This window comes from Salvelinus sp. IW2-2015, linkage group LG17 (genome assembly GCF_002910315.2).
Source record: "Salvelinus sp. IW2-2015 linkage group LG17, ASM291031v2, whole genome shotgun sequence".
Classification (NCBI taxonomy): domain Eukaryota; kingdom Metazoa; phylum Chordata; class Actinopteri; order Salmoniformes; family Salmonidae; genus Salvelinus; species Salvelinus sp. IW2-2015.
In genome coordinates, this window is record NC_036857.1 from 26,007,592 (window position 1) to 26,034,333 (window position 26,742).

The 26,742-nt window shown below is 43.8% G+C and overlaps 1 protein-coding gene across 5 annotated transcripts in view; it reads left to right on the forward strand.

Annotated features, from left to right (window-relative positions):
* Positions 1–18,083, forward strand: part of LOC111976686 (pleckstrin homology domain-containing family G member 5) — a 76,389-nt gene extending 58,306 nt beyond the window's left edge. For 3 of the 5 annotated variants that reach the window (XM_024005703.2, XM_024005705.2, XM_024005707.2), the window contains 10 exons: positions 9,278–9,469; positions 10,538–10,708; positions 11,606–11,701; positions 12,491–12,802; positions 13,032–13,319; positions 13,484–13,603; positions 13,825–13,957; positions 14,192–14,447; positions 14,626–15,729; positions 15,998–18,083. In XM_024005703.2, the coding sequence (XP_023861471.1) occupies positions 9,278–9,469; positions 10,538–10,708; positions 11,606–11,701; positions 12,491–12,802; positions 13,032–13,319; positions 13,484–13,603; positions 13,825–13,957; positions 14,192–14,447; positions 14,626–15,729; positions 15,998–16,007 (2,682 nt within the window). In that variant the 3' untranslated portion in view covers positions 16,008–18,083. Of the gene's footprint in view, positions 1–9,277; positions 9,470–10,537; positions 10,709–11,605; positions 11,702–12,490; positions 12,803–13,031; positions 13,320–13,483; positions 13,604–13,824; positions 13,958–14,191; positions 14,448–14,625; positions 15,734–15,997 lie in introns of those variants that run through there. The other 2 variants (XM_024005704.2, XM_070448025.1) reach the window with 1 other exon arrangement.
* The last annotated feature ends 8,659 nt before the right edge of the window (positions 18,084–26,742 follow it).

Genomic DNA, 26,742 nt, shown 5'->3' on the forward strand with positions numbered 1-26,742 from the left:
TTTGACAGATATACACTCATTACAAAGCCTTGTCACTGTGAACTCATCTGACCTTGGGTAAGATAGACTAATTTCCTCCAAAATATATTCTCTTCTACCAGGTGATTCTTTTCAGTATGTCGTATCCCATAATAGTATTGTATTGGATGAATGAAAATGTGAATGAAAAGCCATCTACCAATGACTGTTGTGGAATGTAATGGTGCACAAATTCCTGATTGAGAAAAAGCAGTCCAGTCCAGTACAATAGAGCACAGATGGAAATGTGATTTTAGATGGAAGACTCATGGCAGTCTCTCCACATCCTCCCACATGTCCATCCGTCCTTGTCTACAGTGTTAGGTGAGAGGACTCCCTTATCTAACAGAATTTCAGATGACCCCCCATTCTAATCAGTCAGTCACTCTGTAAATTAGATGTTGACATGGGGTCGTAATGATATAACCAGTAGGAACTCTATATACACACACACACACACACACACACACACACACACAAACCAAGTCAACCAGGGCTTTTGTTCCACCCAAGGTTCATAGTAGAAGGTGAAATGATGGTCCACCCTAGAGATGTCTGAAGGTGTCTGTGGAACTGGAGTGGCCAGAGGGAGAGGGAAGACTTGTGTAATGGATAGGTAGTTAGACTGGGGGATGGGGATAAATATATGAACTGTTCTGCCTGCGGCTATGGAACCCTGACCTATTCACCGGATGTGCTACCTTGTCCCGGACCTGCTGTTTTCGACTCTCGCTCTCTCTCTCGCCGCACCTGCTGTCTCTAACTCTGAATGGTCAGCTATGAAAAGCCAACTGACATTTACTCCTGAGGTGCTGACTTGTTGCCCCCTCTACAACCACTGTGATTATTCTTATTATTTGACCCTGCTGGCCATCTATGAATGTTTAAACATCTTGGCCATGTACTGTTATAATCTCAACCCGGCACAGCCAGAAGAGGACTCCTCTCTAGGTTTCTTCCTAGGTTCCTGCCTTTTCTAGGGAGTTTTTCCTAGCCACCAAACGCAAGCAATGCACATCTGCATTGCTTGCTGTTTGGGGTTTTAGGCTGTGTTTCTGTATAGCACTTTGTGACATCGGCTGATGTAAAAAGGGCTTTATACATTAAATATGATTGATTGATATTACAGGAGTTGAATAGCTTGGAGGGTTCAAGGAACCATAACGCAGGCAGCCCTCATCTTTTAGAGGAAGTAACATAGATGGGACTCGCGAGCATTCCACTGTACACCCTCATCAGAGACCCTAAACACATGTGCACACACACACACGCGCACGTAGACAATATTGAAGTTAATAATTATAATTCAGACATGCATGTTTGGTTATATTATACAGTATTAATTTAAATGTATTATTAACTGACTTTAAAAACTGTAGGACTACAGTGTCCTGTGTATTGATGAAAGTCCTTTGATGGTAGCAGGAAGAAGGTTAAATGGAAAAACAGTTGTCTTTATTTATTTCTCCTTGACCTCAGTGTCATTTTCCCCACTAAGCACAGTGCTCACATGCATGTCTTTCCCCCTAGACTACAGTAGTGATTGTTCTGCTCAGAATAGGCTAACAAAATGAACAGCTCACTCATTTCAGGCCATCAAACCTCTGTGTGAAATACACAACGAGGACAATCAGCAATTTGCGCAAGAGTCGTTTGAATAACAACGGGGAGGAGTCACACGCGTGATCATCTCCGAGGACACTTCCACTCCTGTTCAGTGAAATGAATAATCATTCATTTACATTTTTGCCATTTAGCAGACGCTTTTATCCGGAGTGACGTACAAGAGCAATTAGGGTAAAGCACCTTTCTCAAGGACACATTGACAGGTTTTTCACCTAGTCGACTCGGTGATTCGAACCAGCCACCGTTCGGTTACTGGTCCAACGCTCTTAACCGCTAGGCTACCGGCCACCCAATTCACACATCTCAGCTTGACTAAGAAGAAAGAAATTGACATATGAGTAACTTTCATGATTTTGTTCTTATACTTTAATAGACAACTCCACTGTGAAAATGCTGGATTTTGTTTGATATTTCATTGCTCCTGGATATTAGATGCTGTAGTGTAGATGTGGTCCACGTTGGTGATTTAAACAGGTACTGTAAAGCAGTGTCATTAAATAGTGCAATGCTGAACTGTGTCTTCAATTGAAACCCAAGTTGTGTATCTAACTATCCCTAGCTGGCATATGCATTTCTAATAGAAGGTTTGTTTATCCAGCATGAATGGGGATATTTCTGTGTACTAAGTGTGGTGTTATGTGTAAAGTGGGCCTACTGTGTTGAGTATGCTGGGCCAGGTGGGGACTGATGTCTGCTGTTTACGGCCTATCAGGGCTGGGAGCTCCGTTATGACTGGGAGGGGCTAGGAGCCAGTTGAACTGCTGCAGGAGCAGTAGCTGTGTGTTAATGTGTGCGACTTGGATAGTAGAGTGTGTTGAGGCTTGACGAGAGAAGGGAGAACACAGCATTTTTATGATCTCAGTGTGATGGTTGACCTGCCAGGAGAGACAGAGATTCCGGGAACTACTGCCCTTGTGACCGACAGAGGAAGTAGCTATAACCCTCCTTCACCTCAGCACTTCACTGTGCTTTGGACTCTCTCTCTCTGTGGATTTTGGTTGGATTCTTCCTCTCTTTTTTGAGCTGTCATGTTTTTGGGATCTCGTAGAGACTTTTTGGGGATTCCAGATCTTCCTAAATTAATGGTGACACTTGGACTTTTGTTGGACTTGTTTTGCATCTACAGTAAGTGAGGATGAGAATGTTGCGTTTTAATCGCCTCTCGTCCTGGTATAGCTGGGACCTGCTGCATGTGGATGGTATTCCTGAGGGTCTGCCTGAATCAGCCCCTCTCCAGAGCCCAACGCCAACACAATGTCAGGTGAGACAGACAGACAGACAGAACCACCTGGTCTCTGTACCTCTGTGCTTGTAGTATTTAAGTTGATTTTAGACAAGATGCCAGTGTAATGTATGCCAGCTTAAATATAATGCTTAGGCAATGATTGCTGTAGTTTTGATTTGACACAACTTTACAGAGCAACTGCATGAGCAGAATTCTCAATCTGTAACCTTAGCCAAGGGGGAGATTTGTATCTGATTTATTGATCTTTTGGCCATGAGCATGATGGGGAAAACCTCAGCAGGGTAGTGTGGGTTTGAGATGAACAGTGGAGACTCCAGTCATGCTGGTGGGCCTGTGTAGGGACACATTTGGAATCCCATTCTGACCATTGGCCTGTACTATCAGTGATATCTGGTTTACCAGGTGATGGACGATTCATCTCTTCCACTTTTTACGTCAATGGTTCTTTGTATCCACCATGGCACTGGCTATGGTCATGTGTGTGCAAACACGTGTTTTGCCTTTTTTCATGTATTTCAGTTTGTGTCCATGTGGCCAGGAAAGTTAATGTCACACTGTTTTCCAATCGTTAATTAGCCTGCCTGATCAAGGGGCCTCTTATCGCTGAATAACAACAGACCTGAAAGGCCAGTAGCGTGAGTGGGGGGGGCGACATGACCGTTCTAGCTACTTTCAATACAATCCTCCACCAAGGCCCCTCAGGGGTTTTGGCACCTAAAAGATTTCCCCATCCAAACCATGGTTAAGACCACAAACGGCAGAGATAAGATAAGGAGCCGACTCGACACAAGACTTGATATCATTAACCTGCTTGGAGCTGACCGTGACTGCAGACTGCTGAGGCCCACCAACCCTAGTTCCCAGACCTGTCAGTAGTGTTGTAGGTCAGGGTCCTCTCTGTTATTAATGGAGGGTGACCGAAAGGTCTACACAGAGGCCAGGTGAAACTCATGTAAACACCATCGTTTAGAGAGGGCTGGTTAGATAGACAGGGCCACACAGAGATGTTGGTAAAACAATAAACACCATCGTTTAGAGAGGGCTGGTTAGATAGACAGGGCCACACAGAGATGTTAGTAAAACAATAAACACCATCATTTAGAGGGCTGGTTAGATAGACAGGGCCACACAGAGATATTAGTAAAACAATAAACACCATCATTTAGAGAGGGCTGGTTAGATAGACGGGGCCACACAGAGATGTTAGTAAAACAATAAACACCATCATTTAGAGGGCTGGTTAGATAGACAGGGCCACACAGAGATGTTGGTAGTTCTGAAGAAAGAGAGCTACTCCAGGTGATTAGAGATGACCTGAATTTGATGGCTTGTAGTTGATCTGCCATGTTATGAGAAAGTATTTTCTTAGTCCTATCTGTGTAGAATAAGTAGGCACACTTTATTTGTTGAAACAGGCACTACAAGGGATTTTCCCCTTCAGGTCAGTACTGGGCATTTGTTTCCTTGTTACAGTCAACCAGGAAAGCGTTGTGGAAAGTTGTCTAGACCTGCAAACCAAAACAGAGTTGATTGAGGAAAACATTTTTAAAAAACATTTTCAAACTAGCGATGGGTCGTTCATGAACGATCAGCTCTATTTTCGGTGAATGTCGAGAATCTTATCTGTGAAAGAGTCGATCATTTGGATCCCTGATTTGAATACTGCTATTACTACTTTTTGAGCTCCAGACCAGGGCTGTGACGGTCATGGAATTTTGGACGGCAGTCATTGGTCAGCCAAATGACCGCGGTTATCGTTATAACCGTGCGAATAGCAAAAAAACAAAAACATTCTGACTCCTTTCCTTTGCTTTTGACTGCTGCTGCAAGGATGTGGGCATTGTCTAGGCAACCGAAGACTTCTTTGCTACAACACCTTGCTTGTTTTAGCAAGGAGCAACAAAATGTAATTACATTTACGTCATCTTATCCAGATTAATTTACAGAACAAATTAGGGTTAAGTGCCTTGCTCAAGGGCACATCGACAGATTTGTCACCTAGTCGGCTCGGGATTTGAACCAGCAACCTTTCGGTTACTAGCCCAAAACTCTTAACCGCTATGCTACCTGGTGCCCCTTTGTCACATTGTAGAGTCCATGTTGCCTCCCACATCAGTAGTTGTAGAGTCCGTGTTAGAGCAGAAACGGACTCAACATACAAATGCCCGGCCATCCGGTCTTCAGTCAGCTGTTCATTCACACAACAACAAAAAACATTTCATTTTTAACGGCTATGGGCATAAAATTCACTTTTTTGTTCACCAGCCACTGTGGCAGGTAGATTTAAAAATATACCAGCCACTCAGATTTTTTTACCAGGCCAAATATATTTGGCTTTGCCTCATTTACACCAACAAAACAAAAAAACAGATGAGCATGCTTTGTTTCTAAAACAATACATGTATTCCTAGTAAGAAGTAATATGGTATGTTTCATTTCGTTTGTCTTTTAAACAAAATATCAGATACAAAAATGTTTTCCTGACCTTTAAGGGCGGAACATTACCTTGGTAGCGCGATTTGAGTCATGTTTGTGCCTTTTGAGATTTGAGTCTGACTAGTAGCAGCTTGTCTTCTCTTCCCTAGCAGTTGAAACTCATGCATAGAAAAACAACCTTGCTTGTGAACAAAACAATGTAAATAGCCAAGAAACACAAACACAAAGTCTCACTTCAGACTTTCATTTCAGATATATCAGACCAAATTTTATGCCTGTTGCAGAGCTTCTAAAACTGAATATTTCACTCAGCTCTTCACATGCGCACAGCCTGGCGGTGTTGTAGACCGAAGTGGAATAGGCTATATAGGATTCATAGTTCTTTGACTTTGTGCGATGAATTTACCAGCTATGAAACAAAATGGCAGAAACACTTTGAAAACAGCTACTGCAGCATTTATTTGACTATAAATGTGATCATACCTGACTTTTTTCTTCACAAATGCGAGTGAAATGCTCACACTGTGGAGCCCTGACCACCTGCCAACGTGGCTGGTGAAATAGACATCTTACCCGCCAATGCCAGAATATACCTGCGTTTGGCAGGTGGCGGGTGTTAATTTTAGCCCTGGTTATGATGGTAAAAAAAAATAATGACAGGCTTCATCCATAACCGTCGGTTACACGGTTATACGGTAATTATGCCAGCCCTACTCCAGACAGCAATTATCTGTAGATAAGCTATAAAAACATTATCTGAAGATGGTAATTCCTCACTGCGGGAATAATTGGTAGTGAGGAGAGAGCCTCATTCTTGAACACACAGCGTGTTAAAAATATAGTTATTGAATTTGAACTCACGTTTCACGAGCTGACATAATGGTAGTCAACCCTTTAGGCTTTACATTAGAAATGTGCCGTTTTTCATGGTTTTCCTTACCTTTTTTAAGCGCCACTGAATGAAGAGCTGTTTGTGAGCCAAATGAATGGCTCTTTTTTTTTTAGGGGAACGGAGCCAAAAGATACGTCTCAATTTAAAAACTTGGAATGCCCATTCAAACCACAACAGAGCAAGACTTTGTGGTCATTTCACTGTGGTAAAGGCCTAACTAGAGTTCTCACCAATTCAGTAATACATGTTTTTGTTAGGTCACTCAATGCCTTTTTTTCTACAACTGGAGACATTCCCAAATTAACTTGTATGTGACAATCTGCTTTGCTCCCAAAGGCAAAACTCTGCTTGTGAGTCTGTTTCTATATGCCTGGTACATGCGTCATACCAGTGACAGCCTGAATACATTTCTGTACAGCTATACTGTAGACTAACAGTTTTGTTTACAATAAGGAAGCATGACAGTTTTGAGTGATTAAGCTGCAAAGCTGTCAGTCAGTTTGGAGGGAAGTGCAGTGGTTTAAAAGAAAAGGAAAGGAAAGGCACGGGGTGGGGCTCTGTGGGGGACTCCCAACAGTCAGAACAAGGAAATTGGACATCAGATGCGGCTCTAAACAAAGGGCCAAAGAGCCACTATGGACAGATGAACAGTTGGCAAGTCTTCTGCAGCACCAGGATGTCTGTTCTACCCTGCAAGCTGTTGCTCTGTCCACGCCCCCTTTATGTAGATAAGCGACACACTCATACTTTTCCTATAGCCCTGCCTCCTCTTCCTTTCCTCCTCAACACAATGGGGCAGGCAGGATCTTCCCGGTTGCTATGACTCCAAGACAGTGGCTGTGTGAAATGCTAGGCAAGCAGCAGGCTCAGTCAGCACAGCAGGCTTCACCTCTCAGCGTTAGGACAGCGGTACTTGAAGGACTACCACAGAGACACACAGAGTTCAAAGATGAGTCCTGGGGTGGTGCTCATGGTGTATTCATGGAGATAGGAAGGACACAAGAGCCACTCTATCAAACATCAAAACCTGGACTCTTTCAACTTGAGCAGGACATCTCAGCTCATAACTTGACTTCAGAAGCGCTTTTCTGATGGGGAACAACTTCTAGTTGTTGCAGCTGTCGCTCTCTGGGGCTTTCCCCTCTTAGTCTAAGGGCTCTGGCTCTCAAGTGTGTGTGTGTGTGTCGCGGATGTATGCGGAGAAGGACGAAGAGAGGTTCAACTTGAGAGAACACTGCAGCTGGTTCCGGTCCGTTCTGGGCTGCAGTCAATAAGTCTCTATCCGAAGTATGGTTTTTGTAATCTTTGACATGCCGCTGGTTTCAATGGTGAGTATTATACTGCTTACATTGTGTGAAACGTCAGGGAGCCTTTCCCTTACTGTATCTCTGTTAGAATTAAAGACGTGTACATCTATTTGCCAGTTTAGACAGTAAGTCTTGAAGTCACACTATGGTATTGCAGTTGTTGGTAGCGAAGGCTTAGCCTACTTCTCTTTGGGTTGGTAGGCATAGTGCCAGGACTTTGGTTTGTACTGTAATGTATTGAAACTCAACATTTCAGAAATGACTGATACTGTGTCGTTTTTAGTTTTGGTAAAATGTTCGTTATCATATACTAATCTAAAAAACATGTTGCTAAAACTAGAATCACATTTTTCTCACCTACCATGCTCTGTGTATCTGTTGCCAGAGCATTACCACGCTAAGCTAATAGGAATTTAGCCTCTCCAGTCTAGCCCAATGAGGTGCTGTCACTAGCACAGAGTCCAGAGTCTCTCTCTCTGTCGGTCCACTTCCTGCACCTGTGTCCTTGTCCTCTTGGCCGAGATCCCCCAGAAATCCCCCCTGGTCAGAGCTGGATGAGAGACCACACTGTTTGCTCCACCGAAGCAGTTAAATCTAAATATAGTGGATGGGAAATTATGCTGGAGTCATTTGTTACTTTCCCTCTCGATCTTATCCCACGTTGATACTAAAACAGAGGAGGAAAACCTCCTCCGATATGAAGTACAGTTTATACTACTTTGGATAGGAGGAGAAGATTGTACTGTACTACAACGATTGGTCGAGAAGGGGTTGCTGCATGAAAGCCTTTAAAGAATCCCGAAAGGTAATACATTTTGAGCAGTGTTGTTTATAGATGGGTACAGTAGATAATGTGTCTGCAGAGAGAGAGAGTGGTTTGCTATTGCTCCTCTCCATCCGACAGTTTGTTTACCACACCACTGCTCAATGCTAACCAGCCTCTTTTGTGTACATTCCCACTATGGATCTTGTACTGTAGGCGGAGACCTTATCCTCTGCCTATGATTTGTTAGCCACCCAGAATGACTTGACAGGGAAATAGTGGGGATTGAGAGCAGTGGATAAGAAAGCAGCAGTCAATACCATGGAATTGATGTTCCTTTCTACTGTGACATGAACTGAACACGGGTCAATGGCCCAGCGACTCCCTAGTCCCCACTAGCAGATTACACTGCACTGACACACCGTCTCTCTCTGATGGCAAAAAAACAACTATTTCCTCAGATTCTGAGGCCTGAGTTTGTTTGGTTTCCCAGCCGGACGATGCTCGTGAATTGGATTGAGATTGCATGTTTAAGGCGCGCAGGCCAGCGGGAGGGCTTGCTTGCTCACAGGGTAGCAATAGTGATGGAGCAATGCAGTGGATTGACTCCAGCCGTCCGCCTGTTCTTATGGAACAGCGTCTCCCCCCCCCCTGGCCTGCTCTCTTTCCCTCTGTGAGGTAATTAGTGTTCCGTCTCAGGAAGTGGCATTCCTTCCCTGTGGTCCTGTTTGTGTCTGAACGACAGTTAGGATGTTAGGATTGCTTTAACAGCTCTCCTGCTGATGTCATCATCACTTAAAAAATCCCCTCTGTTTCCTGTTTATTCTCCTCATGTATTTGACTTTTTCCCTCCCATCTTTGCTCCTCTCCTTTCGCATGAGTTGCTATTCTTCTTACCGTCTCTTGTTTCTCTTTCTGTTTCGCTCTCTCTCTTCACGGTGACTTCATGTAAACCCGCTTTTAACTCGGGTCTCTCCTGGTTCTTGCAGGGTCAGGCACGTCGCAGGAAGAACATAACAGAGTTCCTTGGGGACGCCAGCATCCCGTCTCCGGACTCCCTGACCGCACTGAGCGGCTCTCTGCCCAGTGTGGGGGCTGGACCGGACAGCTGGAAGAACCGCGCCGCCAGCCGCTTCTCTGGCTTCTTTAGCTCCAACACTGGAGCAGGGGCCTTTGGCAAGGTGAGGGGTAAGGCCTGGTCCGGGCCGTCAGAGGGGAAACCTAGCAGCTAGTAGAGTGAGGGAGGTGGTGTGTTTGTGCGCGCAAGCGTGTGTGTGGTACGGGGTTCAAAGGCCATATCCACTCAGCTCCCAGTGAGATCACATCCCTCCTCTCCAAAGCCTCTGAATAGGCTCACACAGCAACCTTCCACTAAACAAATACACTAAGTAGCTGTGGTGGAAGTGACCTGTAAGAACAAAGGATTAACATGTTTGAGTAATGTCTATTCAAGAACCTACTACGATAATAACATACCACACACAAGAATGGAAAAAAATAAGATGCAAAAATACGAAATGGCAATAATCCTTCACTTTTATCTCTTAAGACTAACAAAGCACACACACACACGTACATTGTCCGCGCTCCCCTGGGGTCATATCCTGCACAGTAGCAGATGTCAGAGGGAGACCGTGTCTGTCACTCACCTGTCAGCTCCCAGGTCATCTCTATTCACCGTGGCCAATGGCCATCATCTTTAACCCTGTCAGTGGCAGGGCTGGGTGGGGGACCACAGAGACCTGCCCCCTCTCCTCTCCACAAAGCAAGGGTGAACCAGGGTCAAACAACCAAATCCTGTATCCCCTTCAGGGGACAGGTCCCCAAAGCACAGTTAGCATCTCCCCGCCCCCTTACCCAGCTCCTCTATTGTCCAAGTGATCTCAATACACTGAGCTCATTTTCATACGTACACATAAGGCTGCCCTGGCAGGACAATAGTCTGGGTAGCTGTTAAGATTGAAGAATTCAGTGGACTCTTGAGGATTATGCTTATGCAGGAGGTCAATCTGTCTTACAGTTTTCTTTAAGAGAATAATAACCTCTATCGTAATACAGGTAAAGGCACTGTTCATGCCTCTCCCCTTCCTAAAGTAATACTTTTTTATTTAACCTTTTATTTAATACTGACCTTGTGATTTCCTCTAAAGGTGCTGTGCATGTGAATTACGTTCGAATGAAGCAGGAATACTTAATTTGCCCAGGAGCTGTGGTTAATGACACGTTTGGGTTTATGCCCATTCTATCAGGAGGTGGATCGCATGGAGCAGCTCCAGAATAAGCTGCAGTCGTACACTCTGTTTGGCCTTCCCAAGGTTCCTCCTCAGCTCTCCTTCCATCACGACTCCTGGGAGGAGGAAGAGGAGGAGACCAGCTTCACCCTGGAGGACAGCTGGACACAGCTACTCGACAACCATGAGGTACGGTAACATGAACACACACACACACACATACATGAATACCAGCACGCACCAAAACAAACTCATCGAAACACACACTCATTCACTGACACATAACCACAAATGCTTAATACAAATACCTAATACCTATTTTTTACTTAAAAATTGCAGGGTTGGTTAGGGCCTGTAAGTAAGCATTTCACTGAAAGGTCTACCCCTGTTGTATTCGGCGCACGTGACAAATAAAATTTGATTTGATCGCATGCATGTAGCTACTCACATATTAAGTCATAAACTGTTCACAATCAGTTCCTGTTTTGGCCTGACAATCTCCCGCCCATCCAGTCCGGTGTTTCCCAGCAACAGGGCGGATAACGTTTACAGCCAGTGTTATACAGCTGTTTATTAAGGTTAATGTGGAGTTGTATAAACGTTACCAGATCAATCCCGTCCGTCTCTCTTCCCGGGCAGAACTCACACCCTTAGAGGTGGGCTCAGGTAATCAGGCAAGATAGACCGATGTCTGTGTGTGATAAGATGCTGTGTGATTGGGGATCAGGGTTTGTGGGGATTTCAGTCACACTCCAACTCAATCAGTGTTTGACTGAGCTCGGTCTAGATGGTATCATTTGTTTGTGACCAGACATGTAACAGTAAAGCTGTTATCTCATGAGTCTGTCTCATGCAGTATGTTCTTAGACATGGCTTATGGCTTTTACCCTATGAGTGTGTGTGTGTGTTGCTACTTTATATGTTCAGACCTGTGTAAGGCTGTTAACTCATGAACGTGGGGGGGGGGGGGGTGCATTGTGTTCTTATGTGCAACTCGTGGATAAGGGAGTGTGTCGTTGTCTGTTCACATAGATGTGTATGAGGCCATTACCTAATGAGTGTGTTTTTGGTTCTGTGTGTTTCCAGACGTTGACCAGACGCCAGTTCCACCAGCAGGAGGCTATCTGGGAGCTCCTGCACACTGAGGCCACCTACATCAAGAAACTACGAGTCATCACTGACGTAAGTGCCCTTTACAAAGTAATTGCTTCTCTCCCTTACACACGTGTACCTCTAGATCATTTTTGGAAGAACAACATAACCTTCTATGTCAAGTCCAAATGAGCTACTTCCATGAATCCTGCTAAGATTTTAGTTTGGTTAGGTCTGCTCTCTGAGTGCCGTTAGTGGCACGTATACAGCGAGTGTACAAAACGTGCTCTTTCCGTGACCGACTGACCAGGGGAATCCAGGTGAAAGCTAGGATTCCTTATTGATCTCACTTGTTAAATCCACTTCAATCAGTGTAGATGAAGAGGAGGAGACAGGTTAAAGAAGGATTTTTAAGCCTTGAGACATTTGAGACATGAGTTGTGTATCTATGCCATTCAGCGGGTGAATGGGCAAGACCAAAGAGTTAAGTGCCTTTTGAACGGGGTGTGGTAGTAGGTGCCAGGCGCACCGGTTTGAGTGTGTCGGGCTGCAACGCTGCTGGGTTTTCACGCTCAACAGTTTCCCGTGTATATCTAGAATGGTCCACCACCCAAAGGACATCCAGACAACTTAACACACCTGTGGGAAGCATTGAAGTCAACATGGGCCAGCATCCCTGTGGAACTTTTTCAACACCTTGTAGTTCTTGCCCCTGACAAATTGAGGCTGTTCTCAGGGCAAAATGGGTTGCAACTGAATATTAGGAAGGTGTTCCTAATGTATTGTACACTCAGTGTAGGTTGTCTATCTCTAGTGCAGTACTTTCCTATAAGATGTCCCATATTGCAACCTGTTCTCCCATGTCCTCTCTTCCTCCAGTTGTTCCTGTGCGGGCTGTTGAACCTGCAGGAGAGTGGTCTGCTGACAGAGGTGGAGCCTGCGCGACTCTTCAGTAACATCCAGGACATTGTGCGTCTGCATACGGCCCTGTGGAACCAGGTGATGCTGCCTGCCCTGGAGATTGCCCGGCAGGCCAGGACCCTCCTCAACCCTACAGACCTCCACCACGGCTTCAGGACAATTGGCTCCAGGTTTAAGCCCTACATCCGTTACTGTATGGAGGAGGAGGCCAGTATGGAATACATGAGGTCACTCCTCAGGGACAACGAGCTCTTCAGGATCTACGTCACGGTGAGTCGCAGTCCGTCTGTCCTCCCGATCTCTCTCTGTTCACACTGATAGTGTAAAGTTAAACAACTGCCCACCAAATACTATTTACTAATCTCACAAATACAGCACAGTCAACCAATATCATATACCACTATTACGTTCTACATAGCACTTTTCAGTGTTGTTCATTTAAGTTCCTAGCCACATTTTCTTTAACCTCTAACTCCTGGTCTCTCTCTCCCCTGCGCAGTGGGCTGAGACTCATAAGCAGTGTAACCGGCTGAAGCTGGCTGACATGCTGGCCAAGCCTCACCAGAGACTCACCAAGTACCCCCTACTGCTGAAGGCTGTCCTCAAGAAGACTGACGACTCGCCGTCCCGCGACGCCGTCAGCGGAATGGTGGCGTGTGTGGAGGGCTTCATCAACAGCGTGGACTCTCGGATGCGCCAGCGGGAGGAGCAGCAGAAGCTAGCCACCATCTCTGGACGCATCGACTCCTACGAAGCAGTGGAGGGGAGCAGCGAGGAGTTGGAGAAGGTGGGCACTCACCACACTCAGGGCTGGCTTCCTGGATATACTGCTGCAAGTCTACTGCTAGACTAGAATCTCTATTGAATTAGATTTTTAGTCCGGGTTGAAATTGTGCAACGTGTTTCTGCTTGGTGTGTAACTCTTCTTCTTCTTCTTGTCTCTCTCCTTAGATCCTGCGTGAGTTCAACCGCTTCGACCTGATGGCTCCTATGAGAGGCACATCACCAGAGGAGACCAGACAGCTCCATTTGGAGGCGGCACTGCGCATGAAGGAGGGCAAAGACAGCAGGGTAAGAGTCTGGCTGGGCTACTTTAACTGCTTTTATCTCATTATAACTGTCGCAGGCTGAGAACTACCCATTGTCATTGTGATAGAATATGTCAATGACCAGGGTGATTGGGGAGCAAATTATTTTCATAATATTTCCTTATTTGATTTAGCCTAGTTATTGTACTAGAATGATAAGTGACCTGAAATTGACCTGGAAGCAATTCCCCATCCTTCCCACAGATGGAGGTGTACTGCTTCCTGTTCACAGACCTGCTGCTCATCACCAAACCAGTGAAGAGGTTAGAGAAGGTCAAGGTGATCAGACAGCCCCTCCTCATCCACAATGTTGTCTGCAAAGAACTCAAGGACCCTGGTGAGTACCAGCATGCAGCTACATTTAAACCAGGGTTCAAGGTATTTGTTTTCTTTCACATACTTCAGCTGTGCTTGATGTCTGGCACAATGGAACCACATGTTAAGCATGTCTGGCACAATGGAACCACTACAAAACTCTTGAAAGTGATATTCCTTCCCATCTGGCACTGCAGACAGGCTCAAGCAAATGCTTGAGAAACATGTTTTGATTAGCTGTTCTCTCTTACTATAGGCTCCTTCATTCTCATCTACCTCAATGAGTTCAAGAGCGCCGTGGCAGCCTACACTTTCCAGGCCAACAGCGCCGCCCAGGGGCGAAGCTGGGTTGACGCCATCTGCAACGTCCAGAACCAGCTCCAGAGAATGCGGACTGAGGAGGTTCTCAGGCAGCAGGTCACCCTACAGCGCCGTCTATGCGGAGAGGAAGAGGAGGAGGAAAACAAGAGCAGCTCCCCCTGCATGAGGAACAAAGATCAGCAGGGACCAAGGTACAAACCCGAACAACGACTTAGACATAGTAGAGCTTCATTCTTCTATAAGGACACTGTAGATGTTGATCGGATCTGTGCAAAGATTATTTCATGTGAACATGATCATTTATTGTTAGTGTTTATATTACTAGAACCATTCTCATCATTCTAACGTTTTGGTCGCTTTCTCTTCCAGTCATTCGGATTGCTCCACAGAGACCCTGTCAGTCATGGACATAGGAGAGGATTCAGGGGAGCACCAAAACCCCTCTGCCACAAGCACAGACTCAGGAGGACCCTTAGAAAAGAGCCTAGACTCGGGCACAGTTACCCCACCTACTGGGCCTGAGCCCCTGCACTGCAACCCTGCCAGCCCCCAGGACAACCTTGCTGACCGGGACCCTGAGCCAGAGCAGGAGGGTGTTATGGAGGGAGGGGAGGTTGAGCTGGAGCCTCAGTGTCGCTCTCTGTCCATGGACAGTGCCTACGGTACCCTCTCCCCAGAGTCCCTACTGAGAGAGCTGGACCTACAGACACGACCAGGCCAGAGCAAGGGAGAGGAGACTGAAGAGGAGGGAGAGATAGAGGGCCACGAGGTGGAGGTGGAGGTGGAAATGGAGAACGAAAAGGTGGTAATGAAACTGGTGGAGAAGGAAGAGGAGGAGGATTCAACCTCTGTTGGTTCCCAGCTGTCAGTGGTTCAGTCTTTGAAGCCTCGGCGACGCCCCCCGGTTACGGCCCGCCTCCGCTGCCTCCAGAGCCTGAACATCAAGTCCCTTTCAGAGGACAACCTTCTGCAGCGTTTCCGCGACAATGCACCTGTCTCCCGGATACAAACCCGCAGCCTTACAGCCCAGGACCAACCAGAACACAGGAGCGAGAGGGCGGAATGCCTGGTCCACAGTAAGAGTCTATCAGCCCACGACCTTACTGGGCTGTTTCAGACTGACCAAGACTCAGAGCCTGAGTATGAGGACTTCCTGAGTATGAGCATGCCTTCTGGTAATCTCTGTGACACCCTGAGGAAGGCAGAGGCCCGGCAGGTCCAGAGGGCTCTGGCTGCAGCTGAGGCCTGTGAAGGCAGCAATAGCCAGGCTGACAGCAGCAGCTCAGATGGGGAGATGGTGGTGGCGCCCTCTGGAGGACAGGGGGGGAAGTGCAGTGAGTCGTTCACAGCCGGTTGCCCAGAGAAGCAGTCGTCGCCCAAAAGAAGGAAGACCCATCAGCACAAGAAGCTGACCCTAGCCCAGCTCTATAGGATACGCACCACCCTAGTGCTCAACTCTACTCTCACTGCATCGTAAGTCACATCTCACTTTATACATGGGTATCATGTCTATACACCTGGATGTGCTCTTTGGGCTTCCATGTGTTCTATTAAATTCTGCCAAGTTGACACAATGCAAGCTATGGTTATTTACAATCACTACCAAAGTAGAACCCACAGAGGAACTCTTTCAGCCAAAGTTCTAATAAATAAATAATCTTCAGGATAATTTACCTTTTACTCTATACAATATCAAAGGCCTTGTGGTAATCAATCTCTGTTGTGTGTTTTCTGTTTCTAGGGAGGTGTAACCACTCTGGCAGACAACCAACCAACTAGTGGCAACCTGACCACGAAGAGGAACCACACTCTATGGAGTCTGCGTAGAGGGGACTGAATTCCTTGTGACACAAATGCACTCTCTCAAGCTGCCTTCTCACTTTCCATTGCCTGTTGGACAGTGTCTGCTGCACGGTTTTGCAATCAGACAATAAGAATATTCTTTGATGTTGCATTTGGTTTCAGTTTATTGTGTGGGATGGGAGGGAAAAGGCAAAGAGACATTTAACTGCTTGCACTTTGTAACGGACGAACAGAGCGTCGAGGGGAGCTGAGGCTGGGACCTTTGGGTGGACAGTGGACTGGACAGTTACTGGTGTAGGGTAACACCCTATCGGGCCTACCCTCTAAAACGAGACTGAAAGAGGGGTTGTCCCGGCATAGATCTGCCTGCTTCTCTCTGCAATGGACTGGAGTGGACCAGAGAAGATCTAGGAAAGGCTTGGGTGGCCCAAACACTCTTAACTCTTAAAGATGCACTCCGGGATCCAAGTTCATAACATATTTTGCTCAAATTGCAACATTCGAATGATATCATATAAATTGCAAAATGTGTAATATATCACGAGATGGATGACACAGTACACAATTGGATGACGTAGTACTCAAAAAAATGGGGACCGCTTTTGGCTCATGAGCACCACTTTCGAAACTACTGGCTGAAATGATGCAAAAGTTGGAGAATGCACCTTTAAGTAATTAAAAGAAAAGAAAAGGGGCACAATGTCAGAAAAAAATTGCTCTCTAAAATGTGTTTGGTGAATTGCAGCAACTAGGATGGCCTGGTATATGTTCTACTCCTGGTTTGCTTTGATGCAAACAATAAATGTTGCACAATTGTATCTTTGTTAAATAGACTAATCACTAAGGGGATGACTTTACATTCACAATGGACACTTAGAATTAGTTGTGTGAGTGTGTGTCTGTCTGGGTGTGTATTGTGGGTGTGTCTGTATGTGAATGATACATTGTCCTAAACTCCTGATTGAATCAAAATGATTCCCGTCATGGTGTGCATCCTCTGAGTAACATACCCAACGATGTTAAGACCTGAGAACCAAGTAGATGTCAAACTAAAGGTATACATGAAAAAACAGTGTTCAAGTAACAACCACATATTGTGTTATCAACTGCTGTGTATTTTCAAACGCACAGAGCCAACAATTTATTTTCAAAATTGCCGCATCTAAGATTAGAATAGACAGAGTAAATTCTGGGCTTTATATTTTCTACTGTGCTGAAGCAATTTTTGTCAATCAATAGTGGTGGTATGATTTAACTACAAAGACTAAGATAATGAAATGGTTTTCCGTTCTTTAGTGTTTAGAAGCAGAAAGATGAACCCTTGGTTATTAGGTGGAATGGAGTTGTTTCGGGGAACATGACTACACTAATGTAGAAAGATTTGAGCATGCACTCACAACCTGCAACCTACATGGAACAAATGCAAGTTAGAATGTCGTGATTTGTAAAAGAGTAGTCTACACACACAAAAAACAATATTCCATGTAACAATGAGCTTGGAACACCTTTTGAGACATTGCATATTTTGTGTTTCTTTAATGTAACGCATTAACACAATACAGTAACTTAAAGAGACTGAGCAACGGTTTGGGGTTGCATATTGTTTGTGAATCGGTTTTCTTTGAATGTGTTTCTGTCCACACTAATAGAAGTGATTTGGCGGGAGCACTGAACACCATAGTTCATTAACGTGGTCAAACTGACATTCAGCTTGTTTTTTATTGATGGTTTAATATGCGTTCTCTAAACCCCTCCTTGTCAAATATTGCCCAAACCAAATAGTTTAACATTTGTTTACTTTACCAGTTTTTGTTTATTTGTAATATTTATTAAGCTTGCCATGTTTTATATATAAAATATTGTTTGATTTCATGACTTGTACATTTTGTGTTGGTGTAGACTTAATATTTCGTTTCTTGTTTTTCATATCAGGCATGATGAATCTGCTATGAACCAAAACTATTTGATCTCCCTTTCAGGAATGTCTCTTAAGTGTCTTACCAAATAAAAAAAGCATCATCAAACATTTTGCTTTAGAGTACGTTGTGTGTAGTGAAATACACCATGGATATTACCTTTTTTTTGCAGGGCATCAGGTAGCCTAGCGGTTAGAGCGTTGGGAAAGTAAGCAAAAGGTCAACTTGTGCCTTTGAGCAAGACACTTGACCCTAGTTGGTCCAGGGTCGCCGTTGATAATGGCAGACCCGGGCCGTGACTCGAGTCTCTGAAGGTGTCTCAGGGAGAATGGGATATGCAAAAGACACATTTCCAATTCACACGTGCGTATTAATACACACTTGTATGTGTGAATTAGGACAAATATAAGCACCCACCAAATTATTATTATTATATCACTTAATACATTTGCATTTTAACCACAAAATATGAGGAGTCTGACTTTATGTTGTTAATGAACAGTAATGGGTGGGCTGTGTCTCAAATGACTGAAATGGAGTCAAATCACAGCCTAGTGCACCTGGACTAGCAAGTAACTTCACATGTATGTATTATAAACTGCCAGTAGATGGCATTAATTATCTTTGTGGTGCTACATTATACAGTGCCTTCGGAAAGTATTCACACTCCTTCACTTTTTACAGATTTTGTTATGCTACAGCCTGAATTCAAATTTAGATTTTTGGTCACTGGCCTACACACAATACCCCATAATGTCAAAGTGGAATTATGTTTTTAGAATTTTTTTACAAATTTAATCTGAAATGTCTTGAATCAAGTATTCAAACCCTTTGTCAAGCCAAACGTTCAAGAGTAAGAATGCACTTAACAAGTCAAACAAGTTGCAAGAATATTTAACATGATTTTTGAATGACAACCTCATCTCTGTACCCCATACATACAATTATCTGTAAGGTCCCTCAGTCGAGCAGTCAATTTCAAACACAGATTCAACCACAAAGACAAGGGAGGTTTTCCAATGCCTCGCAAAGAAAGGCACCTATTGATAGATGGTGGGGACACTGTCCAACAGGCAAATATTCAGACACTGAATATCCCTTTGAGCATGGTGAAGTTATTAATTCAACTTTGGATGGTGTATCAATACACCCAGTCACTACAAAGATACAGACATCCTTCCTAACTCACTTGCCAGAGAGGAAGGAAACTGCTCAGGGATTTCACAGTGAAGCCAATGGTGACTTTAAAACAGTTACAATGGTTGTGATAGGACAAAACAGAGGATGGATCAACAACATTGTAGTTACTCCACAAAACTAACCTAAATTACATTTACATTTACATTTAAGTCATTTAGCAGACGCTCTTATCCAGAGCGACTTACAATTACAGAGTGAAAATGAAGCCTGTACAGAATATACATATTCCAAAACATGCATCCTGTTTGTAACAGGGCACTAAAGCAATACTGCAAAAAATCTGCCAAAGCAATTCACTTTTTGTCCTGAATACAAAATTGTTATGTTTGGGGCAGATCCAATACAACACAGTACCACTCTCCATATTTTCAAGCATAGTGGTGGCTGCATCATGTTATGGGTATGCTTTTAATCATTAAGGACTGGGGAGTTTTTCAGGATAAAAAATAAACAGAATCCAAAGGAAAACCTGGTACAGTCTGCTTTTCACCAGACACTGGGAGATGAATTCACCTTTCAGCAGGACAATAACCTAAAACACAGGGCCAAATCTACACTGGAGTTGTTTACCAACAAGACAATTAATGTTCCTGAGTGGCTGAGTTACAGTTTTGACATAGATCTGCTTGAAAATCTATGGCCAGACTTGAAAATGTTTGTCTAGCAACGATCAACAACCAATTTGACAAATAATAGGCAAATATTGTACAATCCAGGTGTGCAAAGCTCTTTGAGACTTACCCAGAAAGACTCACAGCTGTAATCTCTGCCAAACGTGATTCTGACATGTATTGACTCATGGGTGTGAATTCTTATGTAAATGACATATTTCTGGATTTCATTTTCAATACATTTGCAATAATTTAGAAAACATGTTTTCACTTTGTCCTTATTGGGTATTGTGTGTAGATGAGTGAAAAAATTATATTTAATCCATTTTGAATTCAGGCTGCAACAACAAAATGTGGAATAAATCAAGGGGTATGAATACTTTCTGAAGGCACTGAACAAAAATAGAAACTCATCATGCAACAATTTCAAAGATTTTACTGAGTTACAGTTCATATAAGGAAATCAGTCAATTGAAATATATTCATTAGGCCCTAATCAATGGATTTCACATGACTGGGCAGGGGCGCAGTGATGGGTGGGCCTGGGCGGGCATAGGCCCACCCACTGTGGAGCCAGGCCCAGCCAATCAGAATTAGTGTTTCCTCACAAAAGGGCTTTATTACAGACAGAAATACTCCTCAGTTTCATCAGCTGTCCGGATGGCTGGTCTCAGACGATCCTGCAGGTGTAGAAGTCGGATGTGGAGGTCCTGGGCTGGTGTGGTTACACCTGGTCTGCAGTTGTGAGTCCGGTTGAACGTACTGCCAAATTCTCTAAAATGACATTGGCTTATGGTAGAGAAATAATCATAAAATTCTCTGGCAACAGATCTGGTGGACATTCCTGCAGTCACCATGCCAATTGCACGCTCCCTCAAAACTTGAGACATCTGTGGCGTTGTGTTGTTTGACAAAACTGCACATTTTAGAGTGGCCTTTTATTGGTCCCAGCACAAGGTGCCCAGCATAAGGTAATGATCATGCTGTTTAATCAGCTTCTTGATATGCCACACCTGTCAGGTGGATGGATTATCTTGGCAAAGCAGAAATCCTCGCTAGCAGGGATGTAAACAAATTTGTGCACAAAATTTGAGAGAAATAAGCTTGTTTATGGAAAATGTATGGGATCTTTTATTTCAGCTCATGAAACATGGGACCAACACTTTACATGTTGCGTTTATATTTTTGTTCAGTATATTGTGTTTGCATCATTCACACACAATTTGACCTCTCGATACAGACCCAGTTAAGCTTATGGTACATAACACAATACCTCTTCTATTGAAGTAAGCCTATACTTTTTACGAGGTGTACATCCAGTATTCTATTGCTTGGATATGATATGCTGTACCCTTTACTACAACCTCTTGGATCCTCGTATTACGCATAAGATCATCTAAAAGCCTCCGAATACATTTTCAAAGTATAACTGATGCTGCCGTTTTCTACGGTTGGTGTGACAGGTTGAAGAAAGCATTGGATCTGTGGTGTTGCGTTAGCCTGGGTGCCAGTCTGTTTCTGTTGCTCTCTTGCCAACTCCTTAAGGAATGCTCGACAATAACAATGGAATAGTGAAAAGCACTGATCTGGGACCAGGCCTAGACTAAATTAAATTTGATTAAATTCGTAGAGCGGAAGATACCTGCTATAGTGCAGTTGAAAATTAAAGTCAATGTTCCTGCATTTGCGGAGACTGCACTGACGGTAAACGCTGCATACGTCAGCTCAATTGGAAATGACCTTAACATTTAAATCGCGCTATAACACAGATCTTCCTCACTACGGATTGAATCTAGCCCTTATTTAATAAACCAAGATGTTCTTATTTTATACTGGCCAGTCTTTACAGAGGCAACTCCTGCTGAACAGGTCTGAACTCCTGATGAGGTAATGCTATATACATCTGGTTGACTGGCCTCTCCTTCTCCTCAGAACTTCTTCTCAGCTTTGAATAGTGGTTCACGGTCCACGCATGTGTGGCAGACCTTCCAGAGGTATGGCAGGAAATATGTAAGCCTACACACACACACACACACACACACACACACACACCCCACACACACACACACACACACACACACACACACACACACACACACACACACACACACACACACACACACACACACACACACACACACACACACACACACACACACACACACACACACACACACACACACACACACACACACACACACACACTTCCAGGAAAGCTGGCCGTCCTGTCCTGTCTGTAGTGTGCGCAGACCAAGGTGTATTTACAGGTGATTATCAGCTAATCGGTGGATTACAGCATGTTGATTCCACACATGCCCCTAATCCGCATTGGAAAGGCCCCATGGCCCCTCTGGGATTGTCTCTAGTCTTAATCTGATCCAGAATCCGGTTTGTCAGTGGGCAGTGGCCCCTCCCGTGCTCACATCTGGCCCTGTGGGATTTAATGTTGTAATCCTTGATTTTATTTCCAACATTTTATGCTTTAGCGCTGATACGCTGGACTTCAATTATTGAAATGCAGCTTTCATTTTGAACCACAAAGTAATTAAACAATCCCAGCTCAATAAACTCATCTTCATATGTTGTGGTTGTGGTACACTGCTTGTAGTAGTTTATGGTGGCTGGCTGCTCTCTGGACACTGTACTCTGGTGTGCTCATCTTCACAATCAAAGTCTAAGGTGAAAGACATTGCATAGAAAGTGTTTAATGTTACTGTACTTTAATCAGGTTGGATTCTTAGATACTGTTGGTACAAAATTAATTTGTCGAGAAATTACTTAAATATAGGACTAAATGTTTGAAAGAAGGCATTTTCACGCTTTCCTAAATTTGATGAGTTTTTCTTCAATGTTGGAATACTTCCCAACACTATACTGTATATGGGATTGTGGATGCATTGTCTATGATGAGATCCTTTTAAATGTACAGTATTATCATCCTGGTTGTTCTGTTTAGTTCCAAGCAGCTGGGGCATGTGAGCACTCCTCCCTGTGACAGATGTCAAAAAGCATGCTGTAAAAAATGTCAGATTAACACAAAGGGGCACTTTGCGCAAATCCCGATTATGGAGAGCACTTTCATTTATTAAACTCTGCCAATCCCTATGCTCTTTTGGAGCCGGGATTAAAATCAGGTAGACACCATTGTCTGTCTAAACAATCCCCTTTCTAAGCTCTCTCTCCCTTCCTCTCTCAGCCAGTTTTCTCTGGATGGTGTAACCCAGACCCAGGGCTGGCCGGTTGGCTGGATGTAGAGGCAGCAGGGGCTTAAATGATGGGTTGTCCGCTTGATAATACCGCTACCATCGATTCCCATTAATCAACATCATCCCCTTCAGAAGAGCTAGGTGGGGTGGGGGGNAGAAATAAAGTGTTTACAAGGTCTGTGCTGTGAAAAGGCCCGCAGACAAGTGGCAGCCATATGGGGTGGATGACCATGCTAGTCATAGTGAACAGCTGCCCTCCATCAGGGCCAGCACAGCACCGATACACTGCCACCGCCACGCGTTGCCATTAGTTAGATAGAGACTGATTGACTTTCATGTTATTGGAGACTGAGAGGGCCACAGCTAGCTTAATATCTGGCCCCACGAGGCCCCTCAAGGCCCCGAAGGTTTAAACGACAGGTGATGGGTCCCCCTCTGTGTATTTCCTGGTCTGGAATCTTTCTGGTCATACATCCCAGCAGGTAGCCTAGCGGTTTGAATCCCTAAGCTGACTAAGTTAAAAATCCAAAATTGCTCCATAGTGTGAGCAAAGTAATTACATGATTGCTACTTATGATTTACCTTCCACACAGTGTATTTCAGTAATGGCAAAGTGATTAAATATGTTCTCAGCTTCTGTGTGGTACTTTACAACACAAAGACATGACATATGTCAGCGGATCATCATTCTTGACCCTCATAAAAAGGGTGTTTTTCTAAAATGGCAGAGCATAAGGTTCACATTTTTTTTATGACATGCAAGATTAATAGGGACTAGGGACTATAATTGTATCAGTTTATAAGGAGCTTATTGTCATCTCAATATTGTATTTTTTTGTATGGGTAAAACATATGAAATTGAAATCACAAGCATATTTCTTAATGAAATAGAAATTAATTTAAAGAGTAGCTCGCTACAAGTGGAGAAAAAGGGAGAGTGAGATTACTGGGGTAAATCAAACACATTTAATATTCAGAATGCATTGACACAATTAATCTGACATTGTGTTTAAGGATAATACCTTAACTGACACTAGCCATCCACTACACTGGGGCTCTGACTGAGCAGGATGGGCCCTTTTGCTGTGGGGTATGGTTACACACCCAGGTAAACAACCTGGACTCAGAGCATTTCGTATTTTTCTGTACGTAAATCAAGACACTCCATTTAGTATGATATGTTACGTTTCATATGGTATGTAATAATTTGTGGATGCCCATCACCCATTTCGTATGATATATAACAAATTACAATTTGTATTATATCTTACGAATTTGCATAACTTGTTATATGTTACAAATTTGGTTAGGTGAAGGGTTAGCTAAAATGGTTAGGGTTAGAGGAAGAGTTAGCTAACATGGTAAGTAGTTGCAAAGTAGCTAAAAAGTAGTAAGTAGTTCCTAATTAGCTAAAATTGTCCTTGATGAGATTTGAACATGCAACCTTCAGGTTGCTAGACGTTTGCGTTATACATCCACCCTGATCAAACACCGTTTTTGCATTAAGTAACCACAATGGTGTAGTAAAAATACTTAAGTAGTACTACTTAAGTAGTTTTTGGGGGTATTTGTACTTTACTTTACTATTTCTATTTTTGACAACTTTTACTTCACTACATTCCTAAAGAAAATAATGTACTTTTTACTCCATACATTTTCCCTGACACCCAAAAGTACTCGTAACATTTTGAATGCTTCACAGGACAGGACAGGAAAATGGTCCAATTCACACACTTATCAAGAGAACATCCCTGGCCATTCCTACTGCCTCTGATCTGGCGAACTAACTAAACACAAATGTTTCATTTGTAAATGATGTCTAAGTGTTGGAGTGTGCCCCTTGTTATCCGTAAACAAAAATAAACAAGAAAATGGTGCAATCTAGTTTGCTTAATATAAGGAAATGGAAATTATTTATACTTTTACTTTTGATACTTAAGTACACTGTATATACAAAAGTATGTGGAAACCCACCCAAATAAGTGGATTTGGCTATTTCAGCCACACCCGTTGCTGACAGGTGTATACAATCGAGCACACAGCCATGTGATCGTCATAGACAAACATTGGCAGTAGAATGGCCATACTGAAGAGCTCAGTGTGTTTTAACATGACACCATCATAGGATGCCACCTTTCCAACAAGTCAGTTTGTCAACTTTTTGCCCTACTAAAGCTGTCCCAGTCAACAGTCAGTGCTGTTATTGTGAAGTGGAAATGTCTAGGAGCAACAACTGCTCAGCCACGAAGTGGTAAGCCACACAAGCTCGCAGAACGGGACCGCCGAGTGCTGAAGTGCGTAGCGTGTAAAAATCGTCTGTCCTCGGTTGCAACACTCACTACCGAGTTCCAAACTGCATCTGGAAGAAACGTCAGCACAAGAACTGTTCGTCGGGAGCTTCATGAAGTGGGTTTCCATACCCGAGCAGCAGCACACAAGCCTAAGATCAACATGCGCAATGTCAAGTGTCAGCTGGAGTGGTGTAAAGCTAGCCGCCATTGGACTCTGGAGCAGTGGAAACACGTTCTTTGGAGTGATGAATCACGCTTCACCATCTGGCAGACCGACGGACAAATCTGGGTTTGGCAGATGTCAGGAGAACGCTACCTGCCCCAATGCATAGTGCCAACTGTAAAGTTTGGTGGAGGAGGAATAATGGTCTGGGGCTGTTTTTTATGGTTTGGGCTAGGCCCCTTAGTTCCAGTGAAGGGAAATATTAATGCTACTGACATTCTACACAATTCTGTGCTTCCAACTTTGTGGCAACAGTTTGGAAAATGACCTTTCCTGTTTCAGCATGACAATGCACCGGTGCACAAAGCGAGTTCCATACAGAAATGGTGTGTGAGCCCTGACATCAACCCCATCTAAAATCTTTGGGATGAATTGGAATGCCTACTGCAAGCCAGGCCTAATCGCCCAACATCAGTGCCCGACCTCACTAATGCTCTTGTGGCTAAAAGAAAGACAGTCCCTGCAGCAATGTTCCAACATTTAGTGGAAAGCCTTCCCAGAAGAGTGGAAGCTGTTATAGCAGCAAAGGGGGGTCCAACTCCATATTAATGCCCATAATTTTGGAATGAGATGTTTGACAGGCAGGTGTCCACATACTTCTGATCATCTAGTGTATATTTTAGCAATTAAATATAATTTTGACTCCAGAGTGGCGCAGCGGTCTAAGACACTGCCTTGCAGTGCTTGAGGTGTTACTCAGACCCGGGTTCGATCCCAGGCTGTGTCAAGACCGGGAGTCTGATCATATGATCACACTCTATTATACATGGGAATACTATGGAACAGATTTTCAAAATGAAAATCACTTGGAGCTGATTTGCTGGCGTTTCTAGAGTATTTTATGTTCCCTCCAAAATATAAATAAATAACGAAATAGTTTATATATTATTTCTGAGAACGTAATATAATCACTTGCCGGCTAAATATGGCCTGCGGCCGGTCCTTTTTGGGAACACTGTACTATGGAAATGACTTTGATAATAGCATTTTCAGGAGTTAAATGCAACAACAAAACATTATTTATAAAAAAACTATCTATTAATATGGTTTTTGATCACTGTTATTTGTTTACAAGCATGATAGCTGTACTTTTAGTTCATGGTTTACTCAGCTTGTTGGCCATTAGCCTACCGAGTTCAAAGCATGTGTATTCATTAAACTTGTATTTAAGACTTCATAACTTGTAAATTCCCACCTCCCACTTGGTTACAAACACAGCATTAAGGTCGCTACATT